The sequence below is a fragment of the Centroberyx affinis genome, unplaced genomic scaffold, assembly GCF_046629955.1.
Source record: "Centroberyx affinis isolate AG114_WGS23_722 - 3 ecotype Tasmania unplaced genomic scaffold, CSIRO-AGI_Caff_v1 ptg000374l_1, whole genome shotgun sequence".
Classification (NCBI taxonomy): domain Eukaryota; kingdom Metazoa; phylum Chordata; class Actinopteri; order Beryciformes; family Berycidae; genus Centroberyx; species Centroberyx affinis.
Window position 1 is genome coordinate 34,641 of NW_027279043.1, and position 15,459 is coordinate 50,099.

The following is a 15,459-nucleotide window of genomic DNA, read 5'->3' on the forward strand; positions in this document are numbered from 1 at the left end:
ACATTACGTTGATGTTTTTACACCGTTCGCAGGCCATTCCCAAGAGCTTTTCCCATGGTTTGAATTGAGCTTGGCTGTTCCAACAACTAGACTGGTCTGGTGTTTCTTTCAGTGTTGAGATTTCAGTGTAAGACTCAACTGTTTGAGTTGTAGAAAGGATCAGAATATTAACCTAGATCTCAAACACTGAAGTGCAATACCTGCTCTACATCTAGTTTCTCCCTATTGAATTGGTACGGCTGCTGCCATATTACATTTTTTATACAAGGTAAAGAGCGACACCATGTGGACTTGTTGAAAAATGCAGATGTGTGAGAGAAACCCAATATGCTGAAGTTCCCAAAATGTTGCTTTATCAATTATAAAAATGAAGTACTTAATAGTGCAGCAAAATAAACCAGTATCACAAAGTGATACAGCATCTAGTGTCAAAACCAGACACCAACAGTCATGTGCCATTGCCCAGGACCTAAACAATTATGGGTCTTCCGGATGACAACAGCAGTCCGCAAATAATTGTTTCTGAGCAAGACTGCCATCTAGCTGTATGGCTTACTGCTTTTCCCCAAATTATACCACAGAAAATCCTAGTAATTTACCATTAAGATCATGTGATCTGCCTTATACAACGTACAGAACACCACAAGAGAGTCAACAACCTTTATTTAACCATATATGTGCCACTCAGAAATTGGGAAGAGATGTTTCAGGGTTTGCCCTTAAAAGAGAAGCCTATATGGATCAGTTACATTGTTACTTTTTTCTCTCTACATTGAGGCCATTGACAAAAACGGGGGAAAAAAAATTAAAGACAATATGGTCGTAACAGTGTAAACACATGGTAATATACATAAAAGCAAAAAAAGTAATAGGTATCAGTGACATCAAATTAAAATGTAGGGTAAGTTAGTATGAGTAAGAACAAAAGACTCCTGAAAACCCTAACTTTTTTTTTCTTCTTTTTTCAAATAACAGCTCGGCATACATTTCTACATAGCATGCAATAAGGCACCTATCTAACACAAGGAAGAAACCTATGCTACAGTTTGAAGCACAATTGTTATCCAAATAAAATGAAAAGAAAATATTGCTCACCATGTTCACTCCCATAAAAACAGTATATCTCTCATTCCCTTTCATATAACCCAAGCCATATCTAAAAAAATACATCAGTTTGTAAAAGATATTTTACACAGAACAGTAAATAGAGCGCAATCCAATGGAATTCGGAAAAATCTGAAAGTTCTGTAAAAGCAAGCTTTTCTCCTGTAGTCTTCTTTTTAGTATACACAATCGATCTGCTTGACCACATTGTGAGTTTGTAGATCTTTATGAGTAAGAGTTACCTATATTCTATACACAGGTAATTGAATTAGTCTCCAAAGCAATAAAGAAAGTGTGTCATTGCATTTCAGTAATGTACATTTGGTGCTGGAGTACAGAGGAAAACGCACAGTAAATAATTAGGACACAGGTCATCTTGTAATATGCTACCCAGTATGTTTATTTTCTATTATGCATTTTCTTATGACTAAATTGCATCTCAATAGAATTAGGGTCTCAGCCAGTATTGCTCTCTGTACAGTCTGTTCAGCAGTGCTAACCCCTCGTAGACATACCAAAAACATAACCTGATAAATATAGAAGATGGCTCGTGTCTGATGGAGCCCAAACCCAAGATTAACAGCCTGCACGAGAGCACCTGCAACATTTCCTGGTATCTCCAACACTTAAAACAAAACAAATAAAAGTCATAAAGGAAATAAAGGTGGAGACAAAGTGGATCTTACTATCAAAAATGTCATCTTCTGGAACATAACAGCACACTAGTCACCTATACATATATATAAAAAAGAAAATCATTAAATATTTACATAGGATTTCTTTGTCTGCTTCACGTGGATTGTGAGGGTGAAAAGAAACGGCTAATTTATTTAAATCAAGACAAAATAACTTTTCTCGTTCACCAATTGCGTTGGTAGCCTAGACTGCTACACGTCATGAATAAAGTTACAGCTGAGAAGCACAATTGCCTGCCTGAAGGTACATTAACTCAATTCTGCTATCAAAAAGACTAACCAGAAGGGGAAGCATCGTTTTTTCCCCAGGTAACAATTTTATCATGTAGATTATCAAATCACATTTTTTTTCTTTAAAAGTGTTCAAAAGAGGTCCTGGAGCAAGTTAAGCACAATCACAAACAAGAATAGAGGCTCCTTCACATCTATTATCACAACCTCTTCAAACTGAGCAGAAAGTCCTGGGTACAGCTCTGAATTATAGGTTACACAGTCCTTCAGGCCAAGTCTTTTCCTTTTGAATAAAGACTTGTGTGTCACTGTCCATTCATATTAAACTGCTCCACTTAAACATAGCAATGTGCTGACCTGACCTGACTCTTCTCTATGGGAGTTGGCCTGATATTTCCTGTGGCTATATCAAGGATGGGACCATTGGTAGAACAGAAACAGAGGGGGGCGCAGGGGTGTGTGTGCGCTTGAGTGGGATAGGGTGGGAGTGTGGTAAAGGGGGCTCAATGATCTACATGGATCCTATGATGCCTGGAGAGGGAGGATGAATGGTTAAAGCCTTTTCCACACTGGGAGCACCTGTACGGTTTATCACCAGACAGGATGCGCTGTTTTAGGATGGTGGTGTTCGGGAATCCCTTCCCCGAGGGCATGGGGCTGTACTGCTGCGGCTGCTGCTGCTGTTGTGGCTGCTGCTGTTTATTCTCCAAGTGAACTCTCTGATGCCTAGAGAGGGAGGAGGAGTGATTGAATACCTTTCCACAGTGAGGGCAGGTGTAACTCTTTCCCTCGGAGTGGACTCTTTGGTGCCGGGACAGGGAGGAGGAATGATTGAAGCCCTTGTCACAGTGGTGGCACATGTAGGGCTTGTCTCCCTGCTGGTGGATCCTCTGCTTCATCGGACCGCCATAGGGGAAGGTCTTCCCAGACTGAGGGGAGGGATACACAGGGTTCTGCAAGTGGGCCTTGTGGTGGCGAGAGAGAGAAGAGGAGTGGTTGAAGCCCTTGCCGCACTGGGTGCAGGTGTAGGGCTTCCCTCCAGCATGGACCTGCTGGTGCTTCTTCAGATGGCGCTTACGGACAAAACTCTTCCTGCACTGGTTGCATTTGTACGGCTTCTCACCCGAGTGAATCCTCTGATGCTCCCTCAGTGTGGCAGCAGCCGCAAAGCACTTTCCGCACTGTGTGCACCGGTGGGGCTTGTCCCCCATCGCCGCAGCGTGGGTCTTCTGGTGCTGCTTTAGGTTGGAAGCTGTAGCAAAGCCTTTGCCACATTGCCCGCAGGTATAGGGCTTCTCGCGTGCATGGACCTCCTGATGCTTTTTCAGATGCCTTCTGCGGATGAAGCTCTTCCTGCACTGGGTGCATTTGTAGGGCTTGTCCTCTGAATGCATCTTCATATGTTCTCTTAGGGTGATGGCAGCTGCAAAGCTCTTGCCACATTCTGAGCACCTGTGGGGTTTCTCTGGCAAGTGGATCATCTGATGAGACTTGAGGTTGAAGGCGTCAATAACACCTTTGCCCACCATCTCAACTCCGGTGGGGACATAGGGCTTTTCTTTCATGTGGATCTTCATGTGCTGCTTGAGGCTGGCCTCCACAGCGAAGCTCTCGCCACAGTGGACACATATGTAAGGATTGAGGTCCTTGTGAATCTCAAAGTGTTGGTGGAGATCGGCTATGCTGCCAAAAATCTCCCCGCACTCGTTGCACTGCAGGCCATGGGCCTCATGTATGATGACACCATTCTCAGACTCCACTGTCAGCTCCCCGCCGTGATCAGACTCCACTTTCACCACATGCTCACTTTCCGTCTTTAGCAGTACCTCTCCCAGCAGAGCCTCACTTGGTGCGGTCTTGATCTCTGCCCCTGTGAAGCAGTGCATCTCAGCGTGTTCCACCTTGATGTAATCATGGTCCGTCTCTGCTACAATTGCATCTACACAGGCTACAGCTCCCAGCTCTGGCCCCAGTCCCTGGATCTTGGCTAAGTCTGAGCCATGGATCTCCAGCTCTAATCCACGTTTTTCTTCTGTCATGATCTCCGTTTCTGCACCATAGTGAAGGTCGACCTGGCTGTGGGCTATGACACACTCCGACCCAAGTGTGTCAAGGCCGGAGGTGTCACACTCAGTCTCTGACTCGGCCATGAGAACACACTCCAGCCCAACGACCTCCGTTTTCCTGCCGGGCGGTGACTTTAGAGGGAATCGGGGGTAAAGAGCTCTGTCTTTTTTTCACGCAGCGCTGGTCCCTTGGTCAGAGAGCAGACCTGCAAGGGAGGAAAATAGAGAGAAAAATAATTAAAATAATAATGGAGTGGTTTTCAATCATGTGTCAAGGGTCAAGAACAATTGTATGTACAGTATATATACACAAGATATTTTCCCACTATTTACAACAGCATTCCTGAGGAAGGTCACAAGCCACAAAGGTTATGCTTTCCTCAAAATGTTTTACTTTAAGAGACAGTGCTCAACAGCTTCTTTGCATGCTTTATAGGCTACCAGGTTTCACATATACACCTCGCCACAAACACAAAATGGACTTGCTAATAGCCCACATTTAGTAATATAAAGTTAAATAGTCAGGCCCCTATCGATCAACAGCAGTTTGGAGCCAATGCCACAAGGGAGGGTGAATAAGGGTGGCATGAGTGAAAACATGGGTGAATGCAGAGTGGCACAATGACATGGCAAGGGGCAAGTGACTCCTCAGAATGATGATATGGATAAACAATACAAAAATGTCATTAGAACCCAATTATGGCCTTCCTGGAAGACAAAGGTATTATGGTAACAAACAATTAATTTCGAACTGAAGACCTAACATTGTGCTTGCAGGCTATAGACGTATGTACATGAGTTAGTTTGATATGCTCAGACCTTTAATTAAATAAATAAAAGAATATGGTTGGCTCAACAAAGAGGTCTCCCACCTACCGACCATTATTAAAATAAAAAATAAAAATATATTTGGCTCAACAAAGAGGTCTCCCACCTACTCCCCTGGATAAGTAGCAGTGCTACTCCTCCCTATCCCCCAGGTCAGACATGCCCAACCTGGGTAAGTCAAAAGAAGCACCCCATTGGAGGCATAACAAACTGCCAGTTGCAATGCAGGGGTTGAAGGAAAGCAACGTGTGTTTTGGTTAATACAAAACTATTATGGTGGTAGTCAACATGTTAATATGATAGATATGTCTATTTAGTCCGGCCTATAGGTAGTGACTCTGTCGTGCACACACTGTTATTAAATCGTGCTCATCCACAAAACACGCAAATTGATTGGGTTGGTCCGTGCGCACGAAGAAACCATAACAAGGAAACGGAGTGATTTTCGTGGTCACACGGGGTACATAGTGCCCTCTGAATTAAGTCATGAGCCATGACATAATATAAAAGTGTATTTTCCATGACCACTAATAGCTGGCTTGCTATACAACTTAGCAGGCTAAGTGGTCGCTTTGCTAGCTAACTTAGCACTTACGATAAGCTTCACTCGACTAGCTAACACAATTGATAAAATCAGAGTGGACCACATCATGCTCAAGTCCCAATTCTAATGTGAAAACACACGCCAGCGCATGACTGGCATACAAAATGGCTTATTTGTGCATTTCATGGTTTGTTATTTTAATATCTGGAAGGTGTAGCATTAATTAAAAAGTAAGATTCAGTCAATGGTTAAATATTCAACTGTTGATAGCTAGCCTACCGTAACAGCTACAAATAGCCATCATAGCCGCTAGTTAGCTGGCTATGGTCGGGGGAAACTGGTTAACGACAAAACAGCATTGTGTTAGCAGCTAATGCGTTTGCTGATTTAGCCCGCTAACTAGCTTCATAGCGAGCAACAAGCGAGTAATAGTAGTCATTATAAAGAAAATAGTACATTTCGTACAAGTAAACATAATATATAGATCAGACTTGAGCAAGTCGGTACATTTATGATATAATCACCAACGCGGAAATTCTCCTTGTGCGCAGTATTAACAGGCCATCTTGTTGTGCCACACCAGCACTTCCAGCTAGCCAAGATTACATGCTCGCCTAAGATGGCTGCCGCTAGCTAACGTTAGCTTCCGCCCTTCAAAAAACATTGAACTCGAGTTGGCCCCGAACAAAAACGCCCAAGATTTGGCCAAACGTGTATACAGTGTCACATAACCAATCTAACGCCCTTGTTAAAACAGAATCAACCCCAAAGGTTGATTTTATGGGCCAAATAACTAGCAAGCTAACTGCAACACACAGCAGTTACAATCTGGTGTTCGCTAGCTGAAACAAAGATGGCTAACGCGAGGGCGACAAGTGTTGGGGGAAAAGCCCGGGAAAGACAACCATTTACTTACATAAGAATCAATACAAGACAAAGAACATGCACAGTAATACATTTTGAGATGTATGAACCAAATAGAATAGCAACAAACAGTCAGTTCTTACGTCAACTTATTTGATTCCCGAATGAGAGAGCATGAGGTAACTTGGCTACAAATCCAAAGCCCTCCTTTAATGCGGCAGCATCCCACAACCAGCACATACGACTTCAATGGCGGCCTTGCTCATGCTAACAGCTAGGCAGCTACAACATTAGCGTGTTGGCTACCTAGCCACGATGCCAAGCTAACAAGCCAGCTAACCCAGCCCGCTAGCAAAGCTATCAAGCCTCCTCTCCTAGTACTAGCTTGTGGCTTCTAAAACACTGGAGCGGAAGCTTTCTTAAACCGCCCATCCGACCATGTTAACTCTGGTTTCGCAAAGATAAACTGGATGTTGTTTCCAGAGAGACGGGGAGGCAATTCAACACCCAACATATGTCTCAAAATTATATTTACTGGAATTCAGACTGAAATCTTTTCCTATTCCCGTGTGTCGCTGTGCTGTTGGTTTTTTCCAACAGAGCATACCAGAGTGAGTCTGGGCCTGTATTTTTCCATTATCACCGTATACAAAGTTACTATCAAAACTGGAAACTGAAAATACACAATCCTAACGTTGGTTAATATTAACTATGCCGATTAAGAGTATATTCAGTAAAATTGATACGGTAGCACATAAAGTTGGCTCGTTCTGCCTCAACGTTGCTACTTTAACGTTAATGTAAGTTGATTTTGAACGATGAAATAATTTATGAGGAATAAAGATTCCGATTGTTATAAGTTAACAAATTTGTGCATGCGTGCAACCATACACCCACCTTTCAGGACTAGTACTTTTTGATTGTTGACGAAAAAAGCCGTTTATATGCTTCAAACTCCGGGTTGAAAAGGGCTTGCAAGCTCGTCTGTCTGCGCCTCGTCAAACTGGTGTGTCTTCCTCTCTCTCTCCCTTTCTGTGTAGCTGGCGCCACAGCTCATCTGGCGCCAACGTTGGAGCTACCGACGCACTTTAGCGAAAGTAATCATTGTCATTTAACTATTACGGCAACCGCTACCGCCCCCTATAGCCCTGGAGTCGCTGCAAAAAGAGGGGTACAGTTTCAAATGAGTTTAGTTTATGAAGAGAATGAGTGTTGAGAAAATGTTTTGACATACTGAAGGAAAGCTCCAAACAGTGTTTATCAGCAGAGAGGCCCCAAATCTAAACAGACAGTAGCATACTCCATAATCTGGGAAGGTTAACTGTCTGTTATTACAGGAATTAACTCTCAATTAAAAGTGAACTTTTCAGGTCAATGGAAGAGATTCTGTACCAATATGTACAGTGTAACGAATATGGATAGAACATTTAATTGACAGTTGAGTGGTGCTGAAATATCAGTCCGGCTGCTGAACGTCTCAAATATTTTCTATAGCCTAATGTATGGATCTTGAGATTGGTAGCAAATGTGGAAGTCTGCGCAATATTATGATGTAATGGTAAACATCAAATGTCAACTAATAGTGTTAAAACGCATTACAATTTGCTGATTTTGATAGTTATACTACAAATTCTGTAGTATGGTAAGGTGAATATGTTTTTTCCCAGTAAATTATGTTTTTTTCCCAGTAAATTATGTATTTTAGTATTTTTTTTCACAGGAATCTGGTTAATGAAACTTGGCTAATTAAACTTGGCTTGCTTAAGCTATAAGTTTTATATGCTTCGATCAAGTAGATGTCATCAGCAAATAAAGGAGGAATCACTGATAAAAATGCATTCATGTAGAACAGGAACACCAAGGACCCAAGAATGGAGCCCTGCAGGACACCATCTGATGTCCATCTATTTGCAGCAACCAGTTGTTGCATGTAGATTAGAGAATGAGAGGATGAATCCATCTATTTGTCCACAAAAACTGTAGTGAGATAATATGCAAGTTAGAATGTAATGATTAACAGCATCCTACAAAGGTTTTAATTAATCTAGAAATATTGCAAGAGCATATTCTTTGTAGCTGGTCATAGTTGAGAGCAGAATGGATTTATCAACCAGCTGTAGGGCAGACATGTCTGTGGTGGATAGGTGGATCCTGTGGGAATCAATCTATTGAATCTGGCATGGTCTTTGAGCTATACAGGACATTCACCCCTGATTTTATTAAATCCTGGAAGCTAAGCAGGGTTGTGCTTGCTTAGTATTTGAAACAGAATACCAGTAGTAAGTAAGTAGTAAGTAAATCTTTCAAATATCTCTGGTAAGAGTCTATTCTGGTAAAATATACATTATAAAACAAAACAAAATATTATTTGAAGTCCATCATTCAATAACTATGAAATATAGAGGATCCAGTCTATAAAAGAGTTTTGTGAACCAAGGACATTTTACATACCAGAATTTATAAAGTGTTGTAATTAATTTAAAGTTTGTGCTATCAATCAGGTTGTAAGAGGTGTCTCTTTTTCACACAGTAGATGTCTGACTTTGGAAGGAACTCTTCATGTAGCCTACACAAGGGCATTTTGGTGCACAGTGCACAGTGTATAGATTTGAGGGAGAGAGACAAGAGAGAGGGGTATAGCCTACTTGTTTCCTGTAATAATATGTTACTCCCACAAGAGGACCCTGTTCTACCATTGCCAGTAATAGTGAATGCCCTGGTGGTATTCCCAGTGATCTCAGTGAGACTTGGGTTGGCACAATTCAAAAGATATAGATAAAGCAAATGTGATTATGAGACCAAGATAACAAAGTGGAGGTAATTCCTTATAACAGTGCGAGTAAGTTCAAAGTGAAAAATACACATTTAGCAAGATATAAGATTATATGAACATCCATACAGTAATATGGATTAATTTGGCAACCCCCTTTATCTTGGATATAGCACCGCTCAGAGGTGAGAGGTGGTATGGATTTCAAAATGAAATGAAACAAGTAATCATCTAGAGGGAATATGTAACTGATAAGTGACACTTGGAACTTGGCAAACATCACACAGCCAGCTCATGTTGCAGATGGTGAACTTCTTCATCTCAAAGTGCCTCAAGTGGAGGTACAACTGGACATGAGGACCTCCTGTCTCTAGACTTAATTAGAACAGTGCATAGCATCATTGTGTGTTGTAAAAGTGAGATATGTAAATATGTAAAAGTGTAATGTGCAACTCTTAAACGATTAATGACACTGGCATTACACACATTTCTTATCAGACCTACTTGTATATAAACTAACCAACCTCAATAAACTGTCAATATAACCATACAGTACTTGTGGACTCATTTCAGTTGGGGATTTTTATTTTTTTATTAGTTCTGTTGTTTTATGATGACATACTGAAAATCAAATACATCATCATATCCATCTGCACATACAAAGTGGGCTTTATACTGAGGGCCTTTATGGATTTGAAATAATTTTGGTTCTTATTTCTTACTGAATAACAAGAAATGTCTCTGTAATACTTCATAGTTCATGTGCAAAACATTTTTTTGCTGTGGCGATTAATTCATTTTGAAACATACAAATAAGAGCTCCTTTTTTGGTACTGGTAGTTTCTCATTTTCCATACTATAGTACATTCTTTTGTCTCAACCCTCCTCTTTGTCACATGCAGTGCATGTGTAGTGCCACCCCTCCTCTGCCTATTAAACATCCAACCAGGAATACTGGTTTTACCTTGAGAGTACACCACATAACTATCATTCTGTCACACACAGCTGCAGTCACACAGTTTCACTGAAGCTGTCAACTTCTGGAACTCATATTCTCTGTGTATCTGTGGATGCCACATCTCTACACCTGCTCGCTTTGGTTTTCCTTGGGTCTTTTATTTATCTGTGGATGTAAATACATTTTATCACACTTTTTTTTAATCTTCTAGCTGACCTTAACCACCTGTGGACTTTAACACGATTATCTGCCGGACATCACTTTTTTATCCAAGTAAAAATGTCCCACCCCAGCACTCTGGACTTGGACAGATACAGCAGCTTGGAGAAATCTCGTCGCTCCACCAGCCGCAGCCAATCCAGGCTCCAGCCCAAAAATGGAGATGTCCTGTGTGACTTCTGCACAACGAGGAAGCAGAAGGCTGTGAAGTCTTGCCTGCTGTGCCTGGCGTCCTACTGCGAGACCCACCTTCAGTCTCACTACGAGTACCCTGCTCTGATGAAGCACAAGCTGGTCAAAGCCACGGGCCAGATGAGGGAGAAGATCTGTGCACAGCATGACAAGCTGCTGGAGGCGTTCTGCCGCACCGATGAGACGTCGGTGTGTGTTCTCTGCATGATGGATGAACACAAACACCACGACACTGTCCCTGCTGGAACAGAGAGGACCGAGAAGCAAGTGAGTAGAAAGAACTAGCACATAGATACTCAGTGAGGGATTTAAAAGGTTCTTTATTGTAACTTGAATGCAGCTAGTAGTTCAGCTGAAAATTTCACACTGTTATCTTCCATTGATGAAGGCAACTTTGATGTTTATTCCTTCTTCTACAGAAACAACTTGGCACCACACTCCACAAATCTCAACACAGGATTGATCAAAGAGTGAAAAAGTGGCAGGACCTCCGACAAGCTGTGGAATCACTTAAAGTAGGTATAATGCTATAAGGCTAGTATGAAGCCATGATACTTTCTGATTGGAATAGAGAGAGAAGTGGGCCATCCTTCAGACAATGAAAAATAAACTACTTTCCATTTGTCTTTAAGCAAACTCTCTCTCCCTTCTCTTTCTCTCTCTTTCTTTCTATGCCAACAGCACTCGGCCCAGGTGGTCCTGGATGAGAACGAGCGGATCTTCACTGAGCTGCTGCGCTCCATAGAGAGGAAGTACAACGAGGTCAAGGAGATGGTCCGCTCCCATGAGAAGACCACGGTGACCCGGGCCGAGATCCTACTGGACCGCTTGGAGGAGGAGATCACACTCCTGAGGAAGAAACACACCGACCTGGAGAAGCTCTCACACACCGACGATCACATACACTTCCTACAGGTGAGCCTGACTGTGCTGAGGACAATGGACAAGACCAGAAATAGACAGTTTTTAGACATGAACAGTGTGGTGTTATACTGCATTAAGCATTGTGTCTCGTATTTAATATCCACCTAGTATCCACCTTCATCCCTGTCTTCATCTCTGTCATTTCTTTACCACAGAGCTGGCAGTCTCTGTCAGGTCCCTCGGGGTACGAAGACCTCAACAACGTCAGTGTTGCCCCCTACTACTCCTTTGATGCCACCAAGAGAGCCATCGCTGCTCTGAAATTACAAGTGGAGGAAGTCAGCAAGACAGAAATTAGCAAAATCTCTACAGCAGGTTGGCAAATTTATCTTGTTTTTGTGTCAAGTGGCATTCAATGTCTCTCTGCAGAAGATATTTATTTTCTAGAATGGTCATTTATTCAGGCGGCTGTTGTTTATATGAAACATACACTGTCATGGGTTTCCTTGTCTGTCTCTTCATAGTGAAGGAAGTGTACATTACTGAAGAACTGGAGACAAAGACAAGGAAAGAGTCGGTGATAAAGGAAGAGCCAAAGACAAGGAAAGAGTCGGTGATGAAGGAAGAGCCAAAGACGAGACAAGATTTCATGAAATGTGAGCCGTCCACTTTCTTTTTACAGCAAACAGTAGATCCAGCCTGCTTTGCATTGAACTGGAACTTTGACTTCTTTTTTGCATCAGCCTGGCAGGGTGATTTGGTAGACATATTGTCTCCATTAAATCTCATTCACATTCTGGCTAGAGAGGTTAATTGTGTACTAACCTGATGTGAAAAGAAGTAGACATGGGCTGATAGGTTAGGAACATTTCCATGCCTGACAATGGGATGACAAAACCTTGTGGTGAAACAACTGAAACTAGTGTTAAGAGAGGTATGCTGCTTGCAGAACAGGTTTGGTGAAATGTGTGAAAAACAACTTGCAGTTCAGGAACGTCTAAACAAATAAAGGTGTTGCTGCTTTTGCCCCCACCTGTGGAAAGTGGAAAGCAGTGCAGCAAGCTGATTTCTGGGAGTTACACAATATGGACTCACTGGGTTGACTTTCAGTCATTCTTTAACGTATTAGTTTCCCTCTGTCTGTAAATGTAGCAAATGCATGTCAAGTCCATTACTTCACAAACACTTGGTTTACACAGTTTCGTTCATTTATGTGCACAGAGATAAAGCAAAGAAGTGGAGTGATAAACCATGGTGATAAAATACAATGATAAGACACGGATAAAAAAGAAAAAACAAATACAGACTTGGGCTTATGAGATAAAAAAAAAAAAACTAGTAGAGGCTTATAAAAACATCTCACTTCAAAAGAAACAAACACAAAAACAATCCAGATGACAAGCAAAGATAAAACTGAATTAGAAAACATTTACTAAATGACAACTAAGCACAACAAAGACCCACTTTAAGGCAACAGAAAAGACATCAAAGAGTGTTTGAGTGTTAATTAAGTATACTTAGGAGCTTGGATTGATGTTTATATCGCTCTGTACTGTCCAGACTCCTGCCAGTTGACCTTGGACTCCAACAGCATCCACCCCAATCTTTACCTCTCCGATGGGAACCGAACAGCTACGATGATGAGCGATCCCAAGAGCTACCCTGACCACCCAGACAGATTCGACCACTGGCAGCAGGTGAGAGCTGCTTACTGTTTGCATGAACAGAGGTGGAGGGTTGAGTTGACCCATTGGCCTTTACTGTCAGGGAACCTGCTCTCTGAAATGCCCCCCTGGAGGAGCTCAGGCAGACTCAGCGTTGTCTTTTAAATCACTTCTTATGACCCATTTATAAAGATAAGTTTATGTAATGTTGTTTTTCTTGCACTATTTTTCCTATTATTTTCTTCTGTACACTTGTTCATGTGTCTTTTGTTGATCTTGATTGTGCAGCACTTTGTAAATCTTTGCTTTAGAAAAGTGCTAAAGTTATTTTATTATAACATAGGCTAATTAAGTTTATAAATGTGTCTAGGGGATTTTGCAGTTGTAGCATATGAGTCATATCTCAGCAGGTGTCGTTATGCAGCCTTTTATGCTACCAACTGTGGATTTAACATGTGGAATGACAGGATAACTGTGCATGTGTAAAGCACTATTTGGGCCTTCAGTTTATCCTCTCCTCTGTCTCATCCCAGGTGCTGTGCAGGGAGAGCCTGAGTGGGAGCCGCTGCTACTGGGAGGTGGACTGGAGGGGAACGGAGACCGATGTGGCCGTTACCTACAGAGGGATCAGCCGCAAAGGCAATGGCAATGAATGCAGCCTGGGCTGGAACGACAAGTCCTGGAGCCTGTACTGCTCAGAGTCCAAATACTCATTTGTGCACAAAAACAAGAGCACAGACATAGCGGTGCCGCGGTCGTCTCGTATCGGGGTCTACCTGGATCACAAGGCAGGGACCCTTGAGTTTTACAGCGTGTCTGACAGCATGCACCTTCTGCACAGAGTTCAGACTACATTTACAGAGCCGCTCCACCCGGCATTCAGTGTGTGGGGCTTTGGCTCTAGTGTAAGACTATAGGAGATTTGAGAGAGTTGCTTCTGAATATATTGCTGTTAAATTAGAAATATGGTGTTTCTTTCCTTTTCTATTGTAAGGAATCCAGGTAATTGTTCTTTTAAGGCTATTTGATCTGTGGATGACAATGTGTTAGTGATGAGTAGGGAAGGAACGGTTTAAATATGCAAAAATTAAATTATCATCTTGTCTTTTCTTAATGTCTTAATCATACTGTTTATCTTTTGCTGTCAGTCACCATCAACACTGTCAGTCAAATTAAATCATAGTTGCTGAAAACCTCAACCCCGGTGTATTGATTGATTGATTTGGCACATGAAATAAGGATTTACTTTACTTTATACACCTTCTATCCTTCAATGCCATATCAAATATCATCCTCTCACATATCTAACATTTCTGATTCCATTAATACAGCCAATCTGGAAATATCCTCTCTCACCTGGTCCCAACACTGATGATGAAAAGGAAAGAAAACCCAACATCCTAACAAACATCTAGTGTCAGCCACTGCTTTAAGTTCTGAGTTGTAAACGACCCTGTTCAACGCTTGAAAATCAATATAAGATCAATAAGTGCTTTGCATTAATTTGAAAGAAAAAATGTCTGTTGGCCATGTTTTGGTTGTTTTATGGCAGGGCAACCTTTTTGTTTGTGTTTGGACTGCAGATTTTTGATCGCCCATCCCCTCATCATGGGATTTATTGAGAGACAGTGATGAGTTGAACCTCCAGAGGGCATCAGAAAGAAACAGATTTTGTGTGTGTGGTCCAGATCTCTCTGTATCTCTCTCTGTCTCTCCCTCTCTTTCTCTGTATCTCTCTCTCTCTCTCTCTCTCTCTCTCACACACACACACACACACACACACACACACACACACACACACACACACACACACACACACACACACACACACACACACACACTTGAGTTCCCGATTCTTTGTGGACAATCGAGTTGTCTTCCAGAGAAGAGGAGGATGGTGTATCATGAGCGACCGGGTAAAAAAAAAAGGCAAAAAAAGATGCGCTTGGTTATTGTATCAAGCGCTCCCGATGGCCTCTAAATGTCTTCATCTAAACAATTCTTTGGCAGCTGTTAAACCTCCTTGTGTAAACAACGAGTTCATTCATCTCATCTGATCATTCATCTGAATCTTGATCAAATCGCAGAGATCAGCGTTGACTTGATCCTCCAAACCTGGCTACAGCATTTCCACAGCATATGGAGAAAAGTACCGGGTGTGTTACTTTACAGATATGACAATAGTAAGAAGGTTGTATTTTCATCTAATATATTTTTTAGGGTGTAGCATAAAGCCCTGTGATGACCTTGAATGAATGAGTTGATGGGCCAGTTTTTCAAGGTAGCCTACAATCAGATTTGACCAGCGTGTCATCTAAAAGGTGAAGTCTAATAAATATCCTCACACGCATATCCTGTTTTGCCATTTTCACGTGGTGATAATTGTTTGTAAGTTTCCCAATTAAAATGCAATTAAAAATACAACATTTTGATAAAAACACACATCATGAGTCTGGCTGT

At 41.8% G+C, this 15,459-nt stretch overlaps 2 protein-coding genes across 4 annotated transcripts; one reads left to right on the top strand and one right to left on the bottom strand.

The window, feature by feature from the left end:
* Positions 1-646: 646 nt before the first annotated feature.
* Positions 647-7,367, bottom strand: LOC139641461 (zinc finger protein 345). 3 transcript variants are annotated; one of them, XM_071515871.1, is made up of 2 exons: positions 7,230-7,367; positions 647-4,302 (listed from the first exon to the last, which is right to left on the bottom strand). In XM_071515871.1, exon 2 carries the CDS (start codon positions 4,178-4,180, stop codon positions 2,534-2,536), a length of 1,647 nt encoding a protein of 548 aa, XP_071371972.1. In that variant the 5' UTR covers positions 4,181-4,302; positions 7,230-7,367; the 3' UTR covers positions 647-2,533. The 3 variants fall into 3 exon arrangements, with proteins under 3 accessions (XP_071371972.1, XP_071371973.1, XP_071371974.1); XM_071515872.1 differs by lacking the exon at positions 7,230-7,367 and adding an exon at positions 6,476-6,649; XM_071515873.1 differs by lacking the exon at positions 7,230-7,367 and adding an exon at positions 5,976-6,027.
* A 2,759-nt stretch (positions 7,368-10,126) lies between these two features.
* ftr14l (finTRIM family, member 14-like) lies at positions 10,127-15,404 on the top strand. Its single transcript, XM_071515875.1, has 7 exons — positions 10,127-10,738; positions 10,891-10,986; positions 11,153-11,386; positions 11,551-11,710; positions 11,860-11,991; positions 12,896-13,032; positions 13,533-15,404. The coding sequence occupies exons 1-7, from the start codon at positions 10,340-10,342 to the stop codon at positions 13,914-13,916; spliced, it is 1,542 nt and encodes a 513-aa protein (XP_071371976.1). The 5' UTR covers positions 10,127-10,339; the 3' UTR covers positions 13,917-15,404.
* Positions 15,405-15,459: the final 55 nt, after the last annotated feature.